This window comes from Kogia breviceps, chromosome 5, assembly GCF_026419965.1.
Source record: "Kogia breviceps isolate mKogBre1 chromosome 5, mKogBre1 haplotype 1, whole genome shotgun sequence".
Taxonomy (NCBI): domain Eukaryota; kingdom Metazoa; phylum Chordata; class Mammalia; order Artiodactyla; family Physeteridae; genus Kogia; species Kogia breviceps.
Window position 1 is genome coordinate 75,470,560 of NC_081314.1, and position 20,921 is coordinate 75,491,480.

The following is a 20,921-nucleotide window of genomic DNA, read 5'->3' on the forward strand; positions in this document are numbered from 1 at the left end:
TCCTTCCTTGAATCCATGTAATTAGAGAAATGAGACCATCAGATGTGTGTATATTGAGAGAGCAGATAAAGAGAATGAAAAATTACCAAATGACATATCATTCCTATTCTTTTTTTATTTTTTTGTTTTTATTTTAAATACAGAGTTAATTATATAATCAACACCCTATGTTTTTCTGGTTTTATGCATTTCTTGTTTCATAAGATATCTATCAGATATAAGTCCCAGTTTGTCTTAAAATAGTGAGGGGACAGTCTTCCTCTTCTCTTTTTTTTCTGATATGATTTTTGTGGGAAAATGGGTCACTCAGAGACTGAAAAGAAGCTGAAGAAATGGACAGAGTTAGTGGTTGGGTCATGCGTGTATTCAGAGTGCATCAATTATCTCTGCTGTACAGATGGACTGTGAGGAGGCGGTCTTTCAGAAAAGAATTCCTAGGGGATTCATCAGAGGTTTCTGACTTTGAGATAGGTAGAGGCATTGATTAGAAAGAACTGGTGTAAGGCAGATAAACTCCAAAGAAAAATGGTGTCTGACCTTTAAGGCTTAGTGAAATTAGGCCTAATTAGGTCTAGAATAATCAGTGATGGCAGAACTTGCCTCAGCAACTAGTAGTAAATATGCTTTGGCCAAACGTTCTCAGAGAGGAATGATTCCTGGTTGTAAGTTACTTTCTCAGGAACTTGAACCCATAGGGAATCCCTTCAAGAGAAGCAGAGGAATTAGTTTTATTGTCAGTGCAAGGATCTGTAGCCTAGAAGAGGAATTTGGAAACCCTTCAGAGAAGAGCTTCTCTTAGGGCTTCAGGGCATCATGTGTAAGACTCAGTCTGACTGTAGAACAAACAGAGGCCATAGTTTGGAGTGTAGAGGAGAGGGACAGGAGAACCACTGGGGAGTTGTTTGTATATGCAGGTTTTGTTTTCTCTGTCAAAGCAAAGCATCTTGTCAGACTCACCAACTCAAGCTCTCCTCTAACCTCTAACCCTCCCACTCCCAGTTGAAAACCACTGATCTAGGCTTCATACCTGGAGTTTTCAGTGAGAAACAGATTCTAGAAGTTGAGAATATCCCTAGGTCCCACACTGCAAGCTTAGATAGCTGTGTAACAGTTCCTTTTCTTTTTGAGTTGGCAGGATTTAGCAGGAAAAGAAACTTAAGATTGTCCTTTGCTAAAGATGAGAAATCCATGTTCTGAAAACTATATTTTGCTTTTATATTGTTACTTCTTCCTAATCTTCTGGGGAAAAACCATTCCTTTGAAACATTTTCACTTTGAGCTAAACTAATGGAAATCTTGGTCAGGATAGATGGGAGAGTGGTGTTCTCCTTAACAACCAGCGTGGTGGGAACAGGTGGACAGGTGGAAGTGAAACAGGGCAGGAAGAGGGGGAGAATATAATTGGAGTTTTCTTTCCTGTCTCAGACCAAATAGCAGAAGTCTAAGGAAACAGTGAAATTTCTCTTTATTAAATTTCTTCTAATGTTTTCAGAGAATATTATTTAGTAGTTCCATTTACAAGCCATTTATTTGGGTTTCAGTGTTATTTTTATATAAATACTCAGATTCCGTAGCTTGGTACAGTTTGGGGCAAAGTACTATGGTAGTAACTTGTTTAGAGTAATTAGTGAATTTGAAGCTAGTTTCCTGTACCATGCGGTTTTGAAAGAAGGATGGAAAAAATGAAAAGATAAAGTTAATTTGACACTCTACTGAGTCTTGCTTTCAGACTTACCACTAGTGTGTATGCTTTCCTCATTTGGTGAAGAGATTGTAAACAATTATAGAGAAGAGACTGGAAGTGAATTTAAGAATGTTAGGCACCTCACAGAAGCAATCTAAGAACGATTTTAACAAAAAGACTTTTTAAAAAAATCAGACTATGAATTTTGTGTTTATCTGAAAATGGGCATGTCAACAGACACAGGGTCTTACAGTCATCCAGTTCTTAGATATGAGGCATTTATTTATATAACATTATCTCTTCCCATGTATATAGGGCACTTTTTCCTAGATTGAAATCATACCCTAAGGTCAAGAAAGGAAGTACATAGTAAGGTTCCTGATCCTGTAACTTGGACAGTAAAACATCTCAGCCAAAGTATCGACAAAATATATCAAATAAGGTTAATCCCCTTCCCCCCTTGCCCCCTCATACGTCCAGGTTGTTTTGCATTCATAAGCCGGGGTACTCTGGTTTTCCTTGTTTGTTGCGGTTGAGCTTATGTCACCAGTCATGCAAAAGTAATATATTTATTAAAATTGGGACTCAGTTTTTATAATTATGCCAAATCATGAACCATCTAAACACAGTCCTCTTTTAAACATTTCAAAGTGTGTTCACAATGAAACCAAGAATGAACTGGAGAAGATGTTGAAATGTAATGAGGAGCACCCAGCTTATCTTGCAAGTGATGAGATAACTACAGTCCGAAAGAACCTTGAATCCCGAGGAGTAGAAGTAGACCCAAGCTTGGTAATAAACTGCTGAAAAGCATGAACTTGCTTCCTTAGTCTTTGTTTCTTGTAGTAAAATGTTACTACTCATGTATTACTTAGATATTTAAGTGCTTAATTGCACTTTGATCGTGTGTACTTTTGCTGACAAAAAGAACTTGGTCACTTTGAGTGTGGAAACAGTTGAAATTTTATTCTCAGTATTGCTTTAAGTATAATGCTTTAATTTGTAAATGGTGAACTTGAGACTTAGAAAAGGGAAGTTATCTGGGCAAATTCAGTGGTGAGTTCTGGCAAAAGGGGAGGGACCCCACCCAGATCTCTGCACTACATTACACTGTTTCAGATTACAGAATGAAATTTTTGCTTAAATATGGCTCACTTATATGTATGTTTTTTCAGTCAAATGTATCTTAATCGGGTATGAGTAAATTGGATAACGCCTTTGGGTTCTATCTCATTTTCTTTCTTCATGATAAATATGAGGATATATAATTATAGTTTAGACTACTTTTGCTTACCTTCATGATGCTTATTTGGAGAAAATTTTAAAAAAACAATTGTGTTTCTGGGCCTGTGTTCCCTAGTTAGTTAGGGTGTAAGGGATCAAAACTTCATTTTAACATTACCTTAAATTAGCTTAAGTGAACCCCATTTAGAAAAGTAATTCTAGTGAGGAAAACAATCATTTAAGATGTTTCAGGGCCATGCATAGATTCTTTTAAAGATTTATTTGCTATTTATGTTTCTGCACTTGAGAAATGAGTATACTTAATTTAAAATCCACCAGAGGTCAGAAAAAGAAAAGAAAACTGATGAAAAGAAACAGTTAAAGCTGCTATACATCTCATTGTTTATAAGTTGAAAATGAAATTAAAACTAATGATTACATGAAATTATTAGTTGAATATAGATTTCATTTTTCCACATTCGTCCTACCTCTTACTAACAGTAAGTTCTGTTCGGTTGGATACTTTTGAACTTTATAAGTGGTTAATATAATAGGAGGGACTTTATCCATATCTTAGGATATGGATTGGCTGTATATCTTAATTACTTTCTATGAGTGAGAAAGGATCAGATTTTTTCCAAGAGAAACTATGTTCATTGCATTTTATGAAGCTATAAAATAGGTAGCAAAGTACTGTGATAAGAATAGTGGATAGACTAGATGTCAGGAGATGTGAATTCCAGTACAGTTCCATTCCATTAGCTAGTAATATTGCCTTTAGTTATTGGTATAATCTCAGCCCCCTTTTCTCATCTGTCAAATGGTGTTGATGATGCTTGTTCTACTTTCTCAACGTTATTTTTGTCGTGCTCGAAAAAAGACAATGGTGTGGAAGACCTCTGAACACCCTAACAGACTGTGTAGTAATAAAGTGGTGGGGGTCATATTGCTGAGGGAACAATGAAATTTCATAATGAGAAAGAAAATGTTGGTGGGTTGATGGACATGGTCTGAGACCAGCTTCCTAGTCTGACTCTGACCTCAGACAAGGCTCACACTTCTTTTTGCCTTGGACACCTTACCTCTAACTAGAGGAAGATAATCTCCACCCTCTCTACTCTACAAGATGATTAATAATAATGCTTGTTAGAAACACTGCAAATGTTGGAAGTATATAGACTGGTAAGGAGTCAGAGTACTAGTGATCTAACCTTTATCTTGAAAAAAAAATTTTAATGGATATAAAAGGTTGACAGAATAACAACATTGCCATTGGTTTTAATTAACTTTTTTATAAGTAAACTTTGTATATGACTTTTCAGAATGTGTTTGATCAACCTGGAGAGCATACAGTAACTATTTGGTCTGTTTTCTTTTTATTATTTTAGATCAAGGATACTTGGCACCAAGTTTATAGAAGACATTTCTTAAAAACAGCTCTAAACCATTGTAACCTTTGTCGAAGAGGCTTCTATTACTACCAGAGGCATTTTGTAGATTCTGAGGTAAGGTTTCCAAAAACAAAGAGAAATGTTTTTTAATGATAGTTGTTTAAGTGCTTAAAAGTAAGCTTGAGGTTTAGCATTAACTTTTAAGTCTTTTGATCTTCTGAAAAAAAGTAAGCATAATTTATAGAGTGACCTAACTCTTATTTATTCAAAGATATTTACCACTTTTGTAGTAATTAAATTTTACATATCATCCCAGTGCATATTAGATCGTGTGCATATAATAGGCACTACACTACTTTTTAAAGATTTTTTAAAGAATTAACTTTATGTTAGAAAATAATACTTTCCCATTATAGAGAGTAAATGGAATAAATAAATGTTAAAAAAAAACATGCAAAAGGAAACAGTATTTTATAATCCCCTGACCTAGAAGTACTTTTAGTTAACATTTTTATGTATATCCATTCACCTCTTTCTATACATGTTGTATGTATGTGTGTGTAGATATATAACATAACCATTTATTTGCATAATGGAAATAATAATGTACTACATTTTTTATCATGCTTTTCCCCCCATATTATAATTCTTTCTTTATATCATGAAAATCTATTTGTTTTTGTTTTTGAATTTTTTCTATTTTTTTAATACAGCACGTTCTTAGTAGTTCTCTATTTAATACATATTAGTGTATATATGTCAATCCCAATCTCCCAATTCACCACACCACCACCACCCCTCTCCCTGCTTTCCCCCCTTGGTGTCCATATGTTTGTTCACTACATCTTTGTCTCTATTTCTGCCTTGCAAACCAGTTCATCTGTACCATTTTTCTAGATTCCACATATATGCATTAATATACAACATTTGTTTTTCTCTTTCTGATTTACTTCACTCTGTATGACAGTCTCTAGGTCTATCCACGTCTCTACAAATGACCCAGTTTCGTTCCTTTTTATGGCTGAGTAATATTCCATTGTATATATGTACCACATCTTCTTTATCCATTCATCTTTCAATGGGCATTTAGGTTGCTTCCATAGCTGGCTATTGTAAATAGTGCTGCAGTGAACATTGGGGTGCATGTGTCTTTTTGAATTATGGTTTTGTGTGTGTATATGCCCAGTAGTGGGATTGCTGGGTCATATGGTAATTCTGTTTTTAGTTTTTTAAGGAACCTCCATACTATTCTCTATAGTGGCTGTATCAATTTACATTCCCACCAACAGTGCAAAAGGGTTCCCTTTTCTCCACACTCTGTCCAGCATTTGTTGTTTGTTGATTTTCTGATGATGCCCATTCTAATCGGTGTGAGGTGATACCTCCTTGTAGTTTTGATTTCCATTTCTCTAATTATTAGTGATGTTGAGCAGCTTTTCATGTGCCTCTTGGGCATCTGTATGTCTTCTTTGGAGAAATGTCTGTTTAGCTCTTCTGCCCATTTTTGGATTGGATTGTTTGTTTTTTTTAATATTGAGCTGCATGAGCTGTTTATATATTTTGGAGATTAATGCTTTGTCCATGGATCCATTTGCAAATGTTTTCTCCTATTCTGAAGGTTATCTTTTCGTCTTGTTTATAGTTTCCTTGCTGTGCAAAAGCTTTTAAGTTTCATTAGGTCCCATTTGCTTATTTTTGTTTTTATTTCCACTACTCTAGGAGGTGGGTCACAAAAGATCTTGCTGTGATTTATGTCAAAGAGTGTTCCTCCTAGGTTTTCCTGTAAGAGTTTTATAGTGTCTGGTCTTACATTTAGGTCTTTAATCCATTTTGAGTTTATTTTTGTGTATGGTGTTAGTGAGTGTTCTAATTTCATTCTTTTACATATAGCTGTCCAGTTTTTCCAGCAGCACTTATTGAAGAGACTGTCTTTTCTCCATTGTATATCCTTGCCTCCTTTGCCATAGATTAGTTGACCGTAGGTGCGTGGGTTTATCTCCTGGCTTTCTATCCTGTTCCATTGATCTATATTTCTGTTTTTATGCCAGTACCATATTGTCTTGATTACTGTAGCTTTGTAGTATAGTCTGAAGTCAGGGAGCCTGATTCCTCCAGCTCCATTTTTCTTTTTCAAGATTGCTTTGGCTATTAGGGGTCTTTTGTGTTTCCAAACAAATTGTGAAATTTTTTGTTCTAGTTCTATGAAAAATGCCATTGGTAGTTGGATAGCGATTGCACTGAATCTGTAGATTGCTTTGCGTAGTATAGTCATTTTCACAATGTTGACTCTTCCAATCCAAGAACATGGTATATCTCTCCATCTGTTTGTACCTTCTTTAATTTCTTTCATCACTGTCTTATAGATTTCTGCGTACAGGTCTTTTGTCTCCTTAGGTAGGTTTATTCCTAGATATTTAATTCTTTTTGCTGCAGTGGTAAGTGGGAGTGTTTCCTTAATTTCTGTTTTGGATTTTTCATCTTTATTGTATAGGAATGCAAGAGATTTCTGTGCATTAATTTTGTATCCTGCAACTTTACCACATTCATTGATTAGCTCTAGTACTTTTCTGGTGGCATCTTTAGGATTCTCTATGTATAGTTTCATGTCATCTGCAAACAGTGACAGTTTTACTTCTTCTTTTCTAATTTGTATTCCTTTTATTTCTTTTTCTTCTCTGATTGCTGTGGCTAGGACTTCCAAAACTATGTGGAATAATAGTGGCAAGAGTGGACATCCTTGTCTTGTTCCCGATCTTAGAGGAAATGCTTTCAGTTTTTCACCATTGGGAATGATGTTTGCTGTGGGTTTGTCATATATGGCCTTTATTATGCTGAGATAGGTTCCCTGTGTGCCCACTTTCTGGAGAGTTTTCATCATGAATGGGTGTTGACTTTTGTCAAAAGCTTTTTCTGCATCTAGTGAGATGATCATATGGTATTTATTCTTCAATTTGTTAATATGGCATATCACATTGATTTGCGTATTTTGAAGAATCCTTGCATCCCTGGGATAAATCGCACTTCATCATGGTGTATGACCCTTTCAGTGTGTTGCTGGATTCTGTTGAGGATTTTTGAATCTAAATTCATCAGTGATATTGGTCTGTAATTTTCTTTTTTTGTATTATCTTTGTCTGGTTTTGGTATCATGGTGATGGTGGCCTTGTTGAATGAGTTTGGGAGTGTTCCTTCCTCTGAAATTTTTTGGAAGAGTTTGAGAAGGATGGATGTTAGCTCTTCTCTAAATGTTTGATAGAAATCGCCTGTGAAGCCATATGGTCCTGGGCTTTTATTTGTTGGGAGATTTTTAATTACAGTTTCATTACTTGTAATTGGTCTCTTCATATTTTCTGTTTCTTCCTGGTTCAGTCTTGGAAGCTTATACCTTTCTAAGAATTTGTCCATTTCTTCCAGGTTGTCCATTTTATTGACATACAGTTGCTTGTAGTAGTCTCTTAGGATGTTTTGTATTTCTGCGGTGTCCGTTGTAACTTCTCCTTTTTCATTTCTAATTTTACTGATTTGAGTCCTCTCCCTCTTTTTCTTGATGCGTCTGGCTAAAGGTTTATCAATTTTGTTTATCTTCTCAAAGAACCACCTTTTAGTTTTATTGATCTTTGCTATTGTTTTCTTGTTTTTATTTCATTTATTTCTACTCTTATGTTTATTATTTCTTTGTTCTACTAACTTTGGGTTTTGTTTGTACCTCTTTCTCTAGTTCCTTTAGGTGTAACGTTAGGTTGTTTGTTTGAGATTTTTCTTGTTTCTTGAGGTAGGATTGTATTGCTATAAACTTCCCTCTTAGAACTGCTTTGGTGTATCACATAGGTTTTGGTTTGTTGTGTTTTCGTTGTCATTTGTCTCTAGGTATTTTTTTATTTCCTCTTTGATTTCTTCAGTGATCTCTTGTTTATTTAGTAACATTTTTTAGCCTCCATGTGTTTGTGTCTTTTACGTTTTTTTCCCTGTAGTTTATTTCTAATCTCATAGCATTGTGGTCGGAAAAAATGCTTGATATAATTTCAGTTTTCTTGAGTTTACCAAGGATTGATTTGTGACCCAAGATGTGATCTATCCTGGAGAATGTTCTGTGTGCACTTCAGAAGAAAGTGTAATCTGCTGTTTTTGGATGGAATGTCCTATAAATAGCCATTAAATCTATCTGGTCTATTGTGTCATTTAAAGCTTGTGTTTCCTTATTAATTTTCTGTTTGGATGATGTGTCCATTGGTGTAAGTGGGGTGTTAAAGTCCCCCACTGTTGTGTTACTGTTGATTTCCTCTTTTATAGCTGTTAGCATTTGCCTTATGTATTGAGGTGCTCCTGTGTTGGGTGCATATATATTTATAATTGTTATATTTTCTTCTTGGATTGATCCCTTGATCATATGTAGTGTCCTTCCTTGTCTCTTGTAACATTCTTTATTTTAAAGTCTATTTTATCTGATAAGAATATCGCTACTCCAGCTTTCTTTTGATTTCCATTTACATGGAATATCTTTTTCCATCCCCTCACTTTCAGTCTGTATGTGTCCCTAGGTCTGAAGTGGGTCTCTTGTTGACAGGATATATATGGTTCTTATTTTTGTATCCATTCAGTGAGCCTGTGTCTTTTGGTTGGAGCATTTAATATGTATGTTCCTATTACCATTATGTTAATTGTTTTGGGTTTCTTTTTGCAGGTCCTTCTCTTGTGTTTCCCACTTAGAGAAGTTCCTTTAGCATGTGTTGTAGAGCTGGTTTGGTGGTGCTGAATTCTCTTAGCTTTTGCTTGTCTAAAGCTTTTGATTTCTCTGTCAAATCTGAATGAGATCCCTGCTGGGTAGAGTGATCTTGCTTGTGTATTCTTCCTTTGCATCACTTTAAATATATCGTGCCACTGACTTCTGGCCTACGGAGTTTCTGCTGGGAAATCATCTGACAACGTTATGAGAATTCCCTTGTATGTTATTTGTTGCTTTTCCCTTGTTGCGTTTAATATTTTTTCATTATCTTTAACTTTTGTAAACTTGATTACTACGTGTCTTGCATGTTCCTCCTTTGGCTTATCCTGCCTGGGCCTCTGAGCTTCCTGAACTTAGGTGACTATTTTCTTTCCCATGTTAGGGAAGTTTTCAGCGATTATCTCTTCAGATATTTTCTCAGGCCCTTTCTTTCTCTCCTCTCCTTCTGGCACCCTATGATGCAAATGTTGGTGTGTTTAACGTTGTCCCAGAGGTGTCTTAGGCTGTCTTCCTTTCTTTTCATTCTTTTTTCTTTATTGTGTTCCACGACAGTGAATTCCACTATTTTGTCTTCCAGGTCACTTATCCGTTTTTCTGCCTCAGTTATTCTGCTATTGATTCCTTCTAGTATATTATTCATTTCAGTTATTGTGTTGTTCATCTCTGTTCTTTAATTCTTCTAGGTGTTTGTTCTTTAATTCTTCTAGGTCCTTGTTAAACATTTCTTACATCTTCTTGAGCTGCAATTGCCTCCATTCTTTTTCCAAGGTCCTGGATCATCTTCACTATCATTCTGAATTCTTTTTCTGGAATGTTGCCTATCTCCACTTCATTTAATTGTTTTTCTGGGGTTTTATTTTGTTCCTTCATCTGGTACATAGTCCTCTGCCTTTTCATTTTGTCTTTTTCTGTGAATGTGGTTTACGTTCTACAGGCTGCAGGATTATAGTTCTTGTTTCTGGTATCTGCCCTTTGGTGGATGAGGCTATCTAAGAGGCTTGTGCAAGCTTCCTCCATGAAAATCTTGCTTTAAATAATTCTTTAAAAGAACTGTATAGGGCTTCCCTGTTGGCTCAGTGGTTGAGAGTCCGCCTGCTGATGCAGGGGATATGGGTTCGTGCCCCGGTCCGGGAAGATCCCACATGCTGCGGAGCAGCTGGGCCCATGAGCCATGGCCGCTGAGCCTGTGCGTCCAGAGCCTGTGCTCTGCAACGGGAGAGGCCACAACAGTGAGAGGCCAAAACAAGAAGTGTATAAAGTTCTTAGAAGGGACAACTGCACTTTATTGTCACATTTTACAAAGTAACCCCTAGGTGGCGGTAAACTAATGTATTTTGAGCTTTTTCATACAAGCATAAATGCTTTTTAAAGTGTTCTTCTGAAAGAGCTCTGTTAATCAGTGATCTTATTTGAGACCCCTAAAATGTTTTTCTTTTGCGTTTTCAGCAGCTTAAAACGAAATTTGTGTTTAAATGTGCCTGTTAAAATTGGCAGGTTGTTTGCATAATTTTCATTGTTAGTAAGACCTCTCTTGAATAAGCTTTCTTCCTTTTCTTTCTTTCTCTTTCTTTCTTTTTCCCTTTCTTGCTTTATCACTTTCGAAAAGGAATATGCTATTTTTTTAATTGAAGTATATTTGATTTACTATTTTATATTCGTTTCAGGTATACAGAATAGTGATTGAATATTTTTATAGATTATACTCCATTTAAAATTATTATAAAATATTGGCTATATTTCCCTGTGCTGCACAATATATCCTTGTAGCTTATTTATTTTATACATAGTTGTTTGTACTACTTAATCTCCTATCCCTGTTTTATTCCTCACCCAGAGGATAAGCTTTTTAAAAATATCATTAATGTATTTTCATATGCAGCTGAATTTCAGAAATGGCTTGAGTGCACACTCAAAGAACAGAGGTTAGCCTAAGGACATATTTAAGATAACATGATTGTTAGTTGAACTAAATACTAAGTAAGGATATATTCTGTGAACTTCTGTTTGTATATAACATAATGAAATTCTCTACTTCCGAAGTTTACTTGCTTTGTCATTGGAATCAAAACAAAGCTATGTAGCTGTGGTGCAAATAAAACCCAAATCACGTAGAACTTCGTGGTTCCCATGCAGAAAAAATGCAGTAGGTCCTATCTATAAGAGGAATATATGTATTAGGTAAATCTGATTATTTTTTATTAAAGCAGAAGCTGTAGGTACTGACTTCAGGAATTTTATGTGTTCATGAGTGTGGTCTTCATTTTTAAGTTTGCATCTGGTAATCTTTATTACCTAATATTTCAGTTGGAATGCAATGATGTTGTCCTGTTTTGGCGAATACAGCGAATGCTTGCTATCACTGCAAATACTTTAAGACAGCAACTTACAAACACTGAAGGTAAGCCACAGAAGGACCACTTTCTAATTTGACCTGAAAATAACAGTAATAACATTTCAGTTTAAATAGATGGATGCCAAAATATTTCCTGAATATTAGATTTATTAGAAAACCAAAAATTATAATTTGCTTTTAAAATAATAATGAATAAACCATAATTGAAAAAGATGGGAGGTAAACATACCAGGAGTCTTTCTTCATTGCACAAAAACTCTGTTAGGAAAGGACTCCTAAGCATCACTTAGGTTTTTTGGGGAATCTGTACTTCCATTAAAATGTTAGGGCTTAAGAATAGGACTTTTTCTGAGGATTTGTATTCGTTTCAAGTTGATAAAAGTACTGCATAACAGGTAGATATTCTCCCTATAACTGTGAGAAGTCTGAACTTAACAATAGATTTATCGTGATGAGAAAAATAAGAACTTGCTCTCCATATATTGTTAATTTTATCATCCTTGTGCATTCATAAAAATCATGCTTCTCATGTTTCTTTATTTGCTTTGAACAGTCAGACGATTAGAGAAAAATGTTAAAGAGGTACTGGAAGATTTTGCTGAAGATAGTGAGAAGAAGGTAAAATTGCTTACTGGTAAACGAGTTCAACTGGCTGAAGACCTCAGTAAGTAATCATTCCTGCCCTCCATCTCACTGCCTTTTCACCTTCTGCACGTCCATTTATTTCTCCGTCTCATTTTAAACTTATAGAAAAGTATGTACAAAGAGCTTTTTCCCCCTGAACTGTTTAAAAGTTGCTGACCTGAAGCTCCATCAGTTCCAAGAACTTTAAAGTGTGTTTTTTAGAAACAAGAATTTTCTCCTAGCAACCATCAAAATCGGGATGTTAATAACACTGATAAATTACTGCATCTAATTTTCAGACTCCATGCAAGTTTCACCTGTTGTCCTAATATTGTCCTTCCACATAAGATGTTCCATATTATCTTGTGCTTTCCCTGACCAAGCTTTCCTTTTTGGAGAATGATATTTAGAAATCAAGCACTAGGAACCAGATATGTTCATCATTATTGAAATTTCACTGTTCCCAGACCCACTCAGTGGAGCGAGGGAATAAATACTATGTGTGTGCATGCACATATATATACATATTTATATCTATATTTCTAATCATATGTATATATCTGTATTTTTTTTTCTGCAAATATTTTTCAAGGTTTTATTGCAAACCAAAGTTGGTTTTTCACACACAAAAAAAGGTGTGTGGTAGGGAGGGGGGAAAGAATTGTACATTATTAAAACCATGTTAATTACAGTACATTAAAATGGTGGTTTACATTACAAATAAGCCTGTAAGTTTAAATATACTAGTGTTATAACCCAATGTACAGACTTTCTTTATACAATACATATAATTATCAGGAATGCAAAAAAGAAACAAAAGCATAAGTAATGCCCATTTTACAGGTGATATTTTAAACAATGAAAACACCAGGCTCTGACTGACAACTGGGGCATTGGTCCATAAAAACCTTTTCTAAAAATAGAAATATTTGTAGCAGCAATGCTTCTTTAAGCATCTGGATACAAGTCATTGCAAGACCATTTTCGATAAATTTTAGTTATTAACTATATCTTACAAAAAAAAAACAGCCTACACATAACTTTATTTTCCAAATATGGAAGAAACAATGTCCCACGTTGTAGTGTCCTGCAAGTGTCACATCAATGCTTATAACTGAGTCCTTCTGTGAGCAAGCATACCACACTCATATGGCTGATCACACAGGAAGTCCATAAGGAAAAACAGAATGGAAAAACACTCAGCAACAGGAAGGACTTTGGAGCTAACACGATCTCATCAGAAAAGGCATGTTTCATAAGATAAGTTATCACGGCCCAGACAGACCTTCAGAAGCTCCTTCTCAGAACAGCATCCTCTTTCGAATGAGACCACTGCATCTGTCTGGGGCAGCCCTCTACTGCTCATTTCAGAGATAGCACCACACTGGAAGGAAGAATAAGGAAAACCTCACGAGCTCACTGAGGAGGATGTGCTCTTCGAAAAGCTTCCAGCAAACAGTGTGCAATAAGATTGCCAAGATGTGCAAGCTTCCAGGGATGTGCAAATTCTCTTTTTAAGATGTCCTGTCAGCTGGCAGCTCTGCCAAAAGGCTAATTAAAACATTTCAAAAACGCCCGTAAAATCCTTTGCAACCAACCCTAAGACCATTCAGAGGAAAGATTCCACGGGAAGTGCGTAGGAAAAGCCCAGGAAGGCTTCGGCCGCTTTCTTGATGCTGGCTGTGAGGAGGATACTGTCGGGCAACCGACCAATGGAGTTGGGGACCGGCTCTTTGGTAAACTCGGGATCAAAGTGCTCCAGGTTGCTGGGTCCACTCACATTTGGGTTAAAAGGGGGAGTTAACTTCTTATTAATGAGATCATCCCAGTTAATTAGGGAGAAGAAGATGTGATTCTTAATCTCCATAAAGTCATCCTTGGCACCAAGCCTCTTTTTCCTGTCCTTCTGCAGGAGGCCCTCCAGGACGTGTCATGCAGAATTTGTAATATTTGGCTTCAACTGGAGGGGTTTGTTCAGAATGTTGTTGTACATCTCAGCTGTGTTTTGGCTATAAAAGGGAGGCAGGCCATACAGCATCTCATATAAGACGCCCCCCAGAAACCACCAGTCCACGGTCCTATCATAAGGCTGCTTATGAAGCACCTCAGGTGCAAGATACTCGGGTGTGCCACAGAAAGTGGACGTCATGCCATTGTGTTCAATGTTCTCCTTGCAGAGTCCAAAGTCAGTAAGGACAATGTGTCCCTGTGAATCCAGCAAAATATTCTCTGGCTTTAAGTCTCTATAAACGATGTTCAGAGAGTGCAGGTAACCCAAGGCACTGGCTATTTCAGCAGCATAGAACCGAGCCCGTGTTTCCAGGAAGCATCGCTCCCTCTGGAGATGGTAGAACAACTCTCCACCATTAATGTAGTCTAGGACAAAGTACAGTTTGTCAGCCGTCTGGAAAGAGAAGTGAAGGCCCACCAGGAAAGGGTGTTTCACGATCTTCAGGAGAACATTCTGCTCAGACATAATATGCTTTTCCTCCTTTTTCAGGATCGCTTTCTTTTGTAAACCTTTGACTGCATAGAATGCTTCTTCGGCTTTGTGTCTTGCTAGGAGAACCTTTCCAAAACTGCCCTTCCCGATCACTTTCAAGAAGTGAGAGTCAGATGGTTTAGCATGAGGATTGGATGATGGGCCCAGGTTAATTTGCTGAGAAGGACTTGGTGGAGGAGAAGGGTTGGCATTCATGAGCTCAGGCTCCTGAGGTTGGGAGATTTTCAAAATGGACTGAACTTCAGGGTGTTTGCATGCATAGGAGTTATTGGCAGTCTTCTGAATAAAGTCGTTCAGGCCCATCCTTCCCTGTTTCATGAAAGCTTTTTGAAGCCGTAGAAAGAGAACCAGAAGAGTTTCCAGGAGATTTGACTTTTCCTATATATCTGTATTGAAAACCATAAGTTGACACCAGTGCTTTCCATTTTAATCTAATAATACAGAGTTCATTCTAATTTTTTCCTTTTCCTTATTTGTAATTCCTTTTTCTGACAATGAGAAATCTGGCTCTAAGTATCTTTAATATATTTCCTTATTTTGATCAGTCCTCTTATATGTAACCAAACTTGCTACTGTCCCCTTCATTGCACAAATGTCCTTCCCACCCATCTCGGTTCTTATCACCCAACTCCAGGCCACCACCACAATACCTTATCCTGTGTTGACACCCTTTCTACCTCATCTAGGCTCTGACATTCTGTGCCAGGTAGCCCTTCCTCACGGAGTCCTTTTTACTGAGCTCATGCTCTGACACTGCCAGGCATCTCTCTCTCTCATTCTTCCTACCCCCTGCCCAGCTGCTACACAAGGACTCTTCCTCACCTGAAGCCCAACCGTGCTTTTGTAGAGATACTGTTTTCATCCTGCTTGTGCTTTGGCCACCTGTACTGACTCTCCTCCTACACGGCTCCTCTCCTCACTACTGGGCAGGTCACGAACACCCTCTTACACCTGGTCTGGCTTTAACACCTATACCAGGGTGATATGGCTCCCCACCTTCAGCCCCCAACCTAGCTGGGCCCTGTTAGTCACTTTGTCACTTTGTTTTTGGGGGCTTTGGGGGGGCGCTGAGGGACATTTGGTTCTTCTTTGAATGCTAGTGAATTCCTAGCTTTAAGATGTTTAGATTGCCTATTAAGATTTACTTAGATACTTGAGAACCCAAGGAAATCAGTGAGAAGTTAATATTATTCAATAAAAATACTAGTGGTTGGTGTTTCTGTTTGAGTTTACCTTGTTACAAGTTTCCCTTATTTCAGCTTCATGAAACAGTATTTTTTTCTTTCAATGTAAACTTGAATTTACTGTCTATGAATTTTCTGATATCCAGAAGGTAGCACATGCTCAACCAAAAGCAGTTCTTCAAATTTGAAAACAGTTTCTAAGCTAAATATTTAGCACTACAATACAATCCCTAGAACATCCAAGCGAAACCAAGCAGCCTTTTCCTGTCTTCCGCTGTGTGCCAGAGCAGCAAGTTCTCCTCCACTTCTTGTCCTCTCTTACTCTCTCCTCCCTACTATCTCAGCTTCCTATTTCTTTCTCTTTTCCTTTTCCTTCTTTCTTTAGGTAATCTTTTTTTTGAAATGTATCTCACTTTAACTTTTATTTCCATCTTCTGTTGCTATTCTTTCAGTTTTTTCATGCTGCCTTGGTGGTGTACTTAAGTCTGTGCTAACTCATAGAAGGCCTCTGCTTAAATCTGAACTACCACGTACTAGCTGTGTTATCTTAGGCAGAGCATCTCCCACAGCCTTAGCGTCTTTGTAAGAATGATACTATAATAGTTTTTTTTACAGGGTTGGTAAGGGAATTGGTTCAAAAGACATTTGGAAGTTTCTGGTTCATAATTTCATGCTAAATTAGTACTGTTACAGGAAGAGATGTGTCAGTATCACAGGGTATACAAATCTATTTCTTCTGTATCGCTCAAGACATAGTTGTCAGACAGTGAAATACTTCCATGTGTTTTACCAGCATATACATTTTTTTTGGTGGTACATGGGCCTCTCACTGTTGTGACCTCTCCCGTTGCGGAGCACAGGCTCCGGACGCGCAGGCTCAGCGGCCATGGCTCACAGGCCCAGCCGCTCTGCGGCATGTAGGGTCTTCCCGGACCAGGGCACGAACCCGCATCCCCTGCATCGGCAGGAGGTCTCTCAACCACTGCGCCACCAGGGAAGCCCAGCATATACATTTTTAAGTGATTAGAAAATGATATGTCTTTTCTTATGTATTATAATAGAGTCTTGTGTAATGCCATCATTTTCTACTCCCAATTTGATTGTTTAAGGAAAGTGTATTGCTAACACAAATTTGTTCACTGTCAAGCCAAGTCTTATGTTTTCCTGAGAAAGTACTCATATGACTCCCTTGAAATGATTTACTACTTTTGTATATATATAATTATTGTCGTGTTAATGTACCAAATAATGTCCTTGGAAGCAAGTGTTTGACCAGTGACTCAGCCTCATCAGTCACACTAAAGGAGATGAGCCATGACTTTGTCCATTAGTTGAAAAAAAATCTTGAAAGTACCTTTTCCAAAAAAAAAAAAAAAAAAAAGAAAGTACCTTTTCCTTACTGTTTATATTCAGTCTAACACTTGCGAATATGGTCATGGATACTTTCAGCCAGCAAACTTTCACAGTTTAATGGTTACTACTGTCTTATACAGATCAAAGTTCCTAGTATAGCATATTCAATTAGAATACATCAAGTCGGTTAATGAAATTTAGAGAAAGGAAGTCAGAGTTTTTGTTTGGGTAGATTATTGTAGAGATTGGTAGAAGTTTGATGCATCATATATTTTGCCATTTTTAAACTTGCCCAATTTCAAATCATTTCACCACTTTACTTTGGGGATTCATCAACTGGTTGTCCTTTAAGATGAGTACATAAGTAGTACGGTATTCTCTCATTCTGGAGAAAATATACCGTGTTCAATATTGAAGTGAAGCCACAAAGCTATAGTTAGGAAGATGAAAGAAATGAAAGAAGAACTTGCCTCTTCTAGTCCTAGGAGGCTTATGAGATGAGGAGGCATACAAGGAACCAGGACTCTGGAGATGCAGTGGATTCCATAGGTAGAGCAGGGGAAAGGTCAGGAGGAACCTGGGACATCTTAGGATACAGAAAGTAAGGAAGTAGTTGAAGGATGATAGGGACACGTCAACAAGATACAGAAGCCAACGTGCAGAGGTTCCTGTTGGCCAAAACTAGGACAGTTTGGGCATCAATATAAATAAGGACAGTTATAAATTATAATCCATTGAATAAAACAGGAGTCCATAAATTGATAGTTATATAAGTAAATGAATAAAATCAGTGATGAGGAATGGGATGTGTATATAATCACACAAACTAATCTCCATGCAAAATAATTAAAAAGGAAAAAAGAGTAACTTTACAGTAGGGAAGCCTGGTAATAACCACTTTAATCAAGTGGTCACAATAATATTATCAGTAGTGGTCAAATCAGAACTGTGTGCCACCTTATAGAATGCAGTGAGAACCCAGCGTCACTTTTATGATTTTCTTACCTTCAATGTATAACTTAAGTTCAGTCATAAGGATACATCAGAAAAACCCAAATTAAAGCACAGTCTACAAAATAACTGGCTTGTAATCTTTAAAATGTATCAAGATCATGAGAGACAAGGAAAAACTGAGGAACTGTTCCAGGTTGAGGGATACTAAAGAACAGGAAAACAAAATACAATGCATGATCCTGAACTAGATCTTTTTGCTCTAAAGGACATTCATGGGACAGTTGGTGGGAATCTAAGGGTTACATGGTAGTAATACTTCACTGTTAATTTTTAAACTTTGTTAGATTGGGATTATTTAGGAAAATATCCTTATTTGTAGCTAATACACAGAATATTTGGGGCTTGTGTGACATAATGACAGTAAATGATTCAGGAAAAATGTTCTTTGTAATTTTCTTACAACTGTTCCCTAAGTCTGAGAAAAGGGTAAAAAAATATTTAGTTTTGTTTTTATAGCTGATAATGGATCAGGGATCATATGAAAATAATTTAGAGATAATGAGACTTTTGAAAACATGACCTCTGAAGATGTTGAAAGACTGGCTTGCCTCATGGACAGTTTAGTAAAATATATAGCTAATCTTTCCACCCTATTCCTTTTTTGCATTGTCTAGTCATACTCAGAACTGTCTGGTGTTTAAATATGTTCACTATGACCTTGATGAAATTATTTTGATTTTATAGTGAATTTTACCTCAAAGGATTTTTTATAGATACTTAAATACAGCATTAATTTAGATAAAATCTGTTTGGATTCCCAGCATAGTTTTTAATAATGTGTCCAATGTATTTACTGAAACAGACTGCAATTTTAAAACGCTTTCCTTGAAGAGGAAAAAATTGACATGTTACAGCTCAATTTAAAATGTTTCTATAATCTGCTTATGACTTATAAGATATATTTTATGATTGTCATTATATAAAATAAGTAATAGTGCTAACATCTCACAGACTTTTTTTTGAAATTTATTCTCCATCCCAGCCTAGAAACTGAGTGTCTGGACACTGGTAACAACTGCTAGTAATGTTGCTGAACTGAGTTTCATCAGAACAGCATGGGATTCTTTTATTGTTTGCTCTGTAAATATCGTATCAACAGTTAACTAGCTTACTGTGAGCTTTTGGACCTTGATATCAATTGCATGGGGTTTAGAGCTTAGGATTCTTTTTTAACTGTTGTTCACTATTCCCTGTGTACATAATCAAAGAATCACTGATACCCAGGAATTAAAGGGGTCTTACCAATCATTTAGATGGTTCTCTTATTTTACAATAAATTCCTTTTCATTTTTGTATCGAAACTTGAATCTATTTATGAATATAAATTAATATTTGAATAAATTTCCTGTGCCGGATATTATGTTATGTGTTTAACATGCAGTCTCATAGGTATAGTCATTTTTCTCATGTTATAGAAAAGGAAACGGCAGCCTAAGAAACACACAGATAGTAACTGGTAAAGCCAAGATTTGAGCCCAGGTCTTTTAACTACTCTGCTGAACTAATTTGAGAAAAAAAAAAAAAACCAAGGTGTTAGACAGTACAATTATTATATAAACTGGTCTTTTATATTTGGAAGCTCCCATAGGTAACAGTGTCCTTTACGGAGAGGGTCAAAAAAGACATACCTGTTAGTTATGAGCATGATAATCATCATGATCATTATCATCCTCTGTACTTCCTACACTACAAAAACTTTGCAGCTTAAACTTTCAAACAATATGAAAACTTTGATAGCATTAGAACATCTGGGTAAGAGAACACAAAAGTGTAATTGAAGCCAGTAAACAGATTGAAGGAAGTTAATTCTCTTTATGTGACTTGTTAAATTGTCTTGAAGTACACTCAGTTGAATTCCGCCATAGGTAAGTAGTATCAAAGTTGCCCAAAATTCAGACACTTCTTTTCAGTGTGGTGTGTTTGTACTTAGAGACTTAAAATCCAGCTGTAACAGATACAGAATCTTTACTTGAGCATAATGGCTGTTATTCTAAGTTGAGGCTTTTTGTCGAGCTTGTCTGGGAGTGTTGAAATGTTTTATAATAAGCTTCAGTGTATTTCTTCATATTTCTTGTACTTTACATGAAGAGAAGATATGCTTCAGTCAAAACCGAATATTTCGTATTTGCATCTATCTCATTTACTAATGAAATGTGAAAACAGTCATAAACCTTTTTACTTGGGCTACCATTACACAGGCTTATTTTAATGATAATAGTTTGATGTCCTCAATGTTAAAAACAGTGTAGCTTAAAGAGGCTGGTAAATTAGAATTTTCCAATATCCGCAGCTTTTTTTCTCCCATGGTTAATTTGCTCTGCTGACTCTCTACACGAGGTGGCAACAGCTGGCCTTTTTACTAGAGGTCCCGGGATTAGAGAAGCAGTCGCAGCAGCATGCTCGGCCTCTTGCCTCTGTTGACTGTTCTTTATTGTTTGATGCCTGAGCATCTCCCAGACAGCCGGCAATTGTTTCTTGAAACTAAAGTTTGTTTCTCTTGGCAATATACAATGCTGGTGGGGCTTGTCTTTGTGTCTCCTTACTTTCCCAGTCTCCTCTTATCCTCCATCCTATGCTTTCTCTTGATAATTAGAATGGAGTAAAGATACAAGCTTTCTATCTTAGTGTGCAGGAGATTCAGTTTTGATGCTAAAAACTTAGAAATATAGATGACAGATGGAAATTTCTTTTTTCTCTGAGCTGCCAGGTAGTAACAAATTATTTTTATATTGAAAATTTTGTTCTTCATAACTAACGTACTAGTGCATTTTTTAAATTATGGTGATAAAAAGGGAGTAGCAGCAGAATGATCCAGTACTACCTTTTTTTTTTTTTTTTTCTGCTATGCGGGCCTCTCACTGCTGTGGC

General features: G+C 36.6%; 2 protein-coding genes across 9 annotated transcripts in view; one reads left to right on the top strand and one right to left on the bottom strand.

Annotated features, from left to right (window-relative positions):
* OPA1 (OPA1 mitochondrial dynamin like GTPase) overlaps positions 1–20,921 on the top strand; it is a 96,761-nt gene that overhangs the window by 58,663 nt on the left and 17,177 nt on the right. For all 8 annotated transcript variants that reach the window (XM_059064022.2, XM_059064020.2, XM_059064017.2 and 5 more), the window contains 4 exons: positions 2,336–2,476; positions 4,297–4,413; positions 11,327–11,420; positions 11,929–12,039. In XM_059064022.2, the coding sequence (XP_058920005.1) occupies positions 2,336–2,476; positions 4,297–4,413; positions 11,327–11,420; positions 11,929–12,039 (463 nt within the window). The remainder of the gene's footprint in view (positions 1–2,335; positions 2,477–4,296; positions 4,414–11,326; positions 11,421–11,928; positions 12,040–20,921) is intronic.
* On the bottom strand, positions 13,609–14,823 carry LOC131756949 (serine/threonine-protein kinase Sgk1-like). Its single transcript, XM_059064024.2, is given in 1 exon segment — positions 13,609–14,823. A coding segment is annotated over 1 exon segment (1,212 nt). The 5' UTR covers positions 14,821–14,823.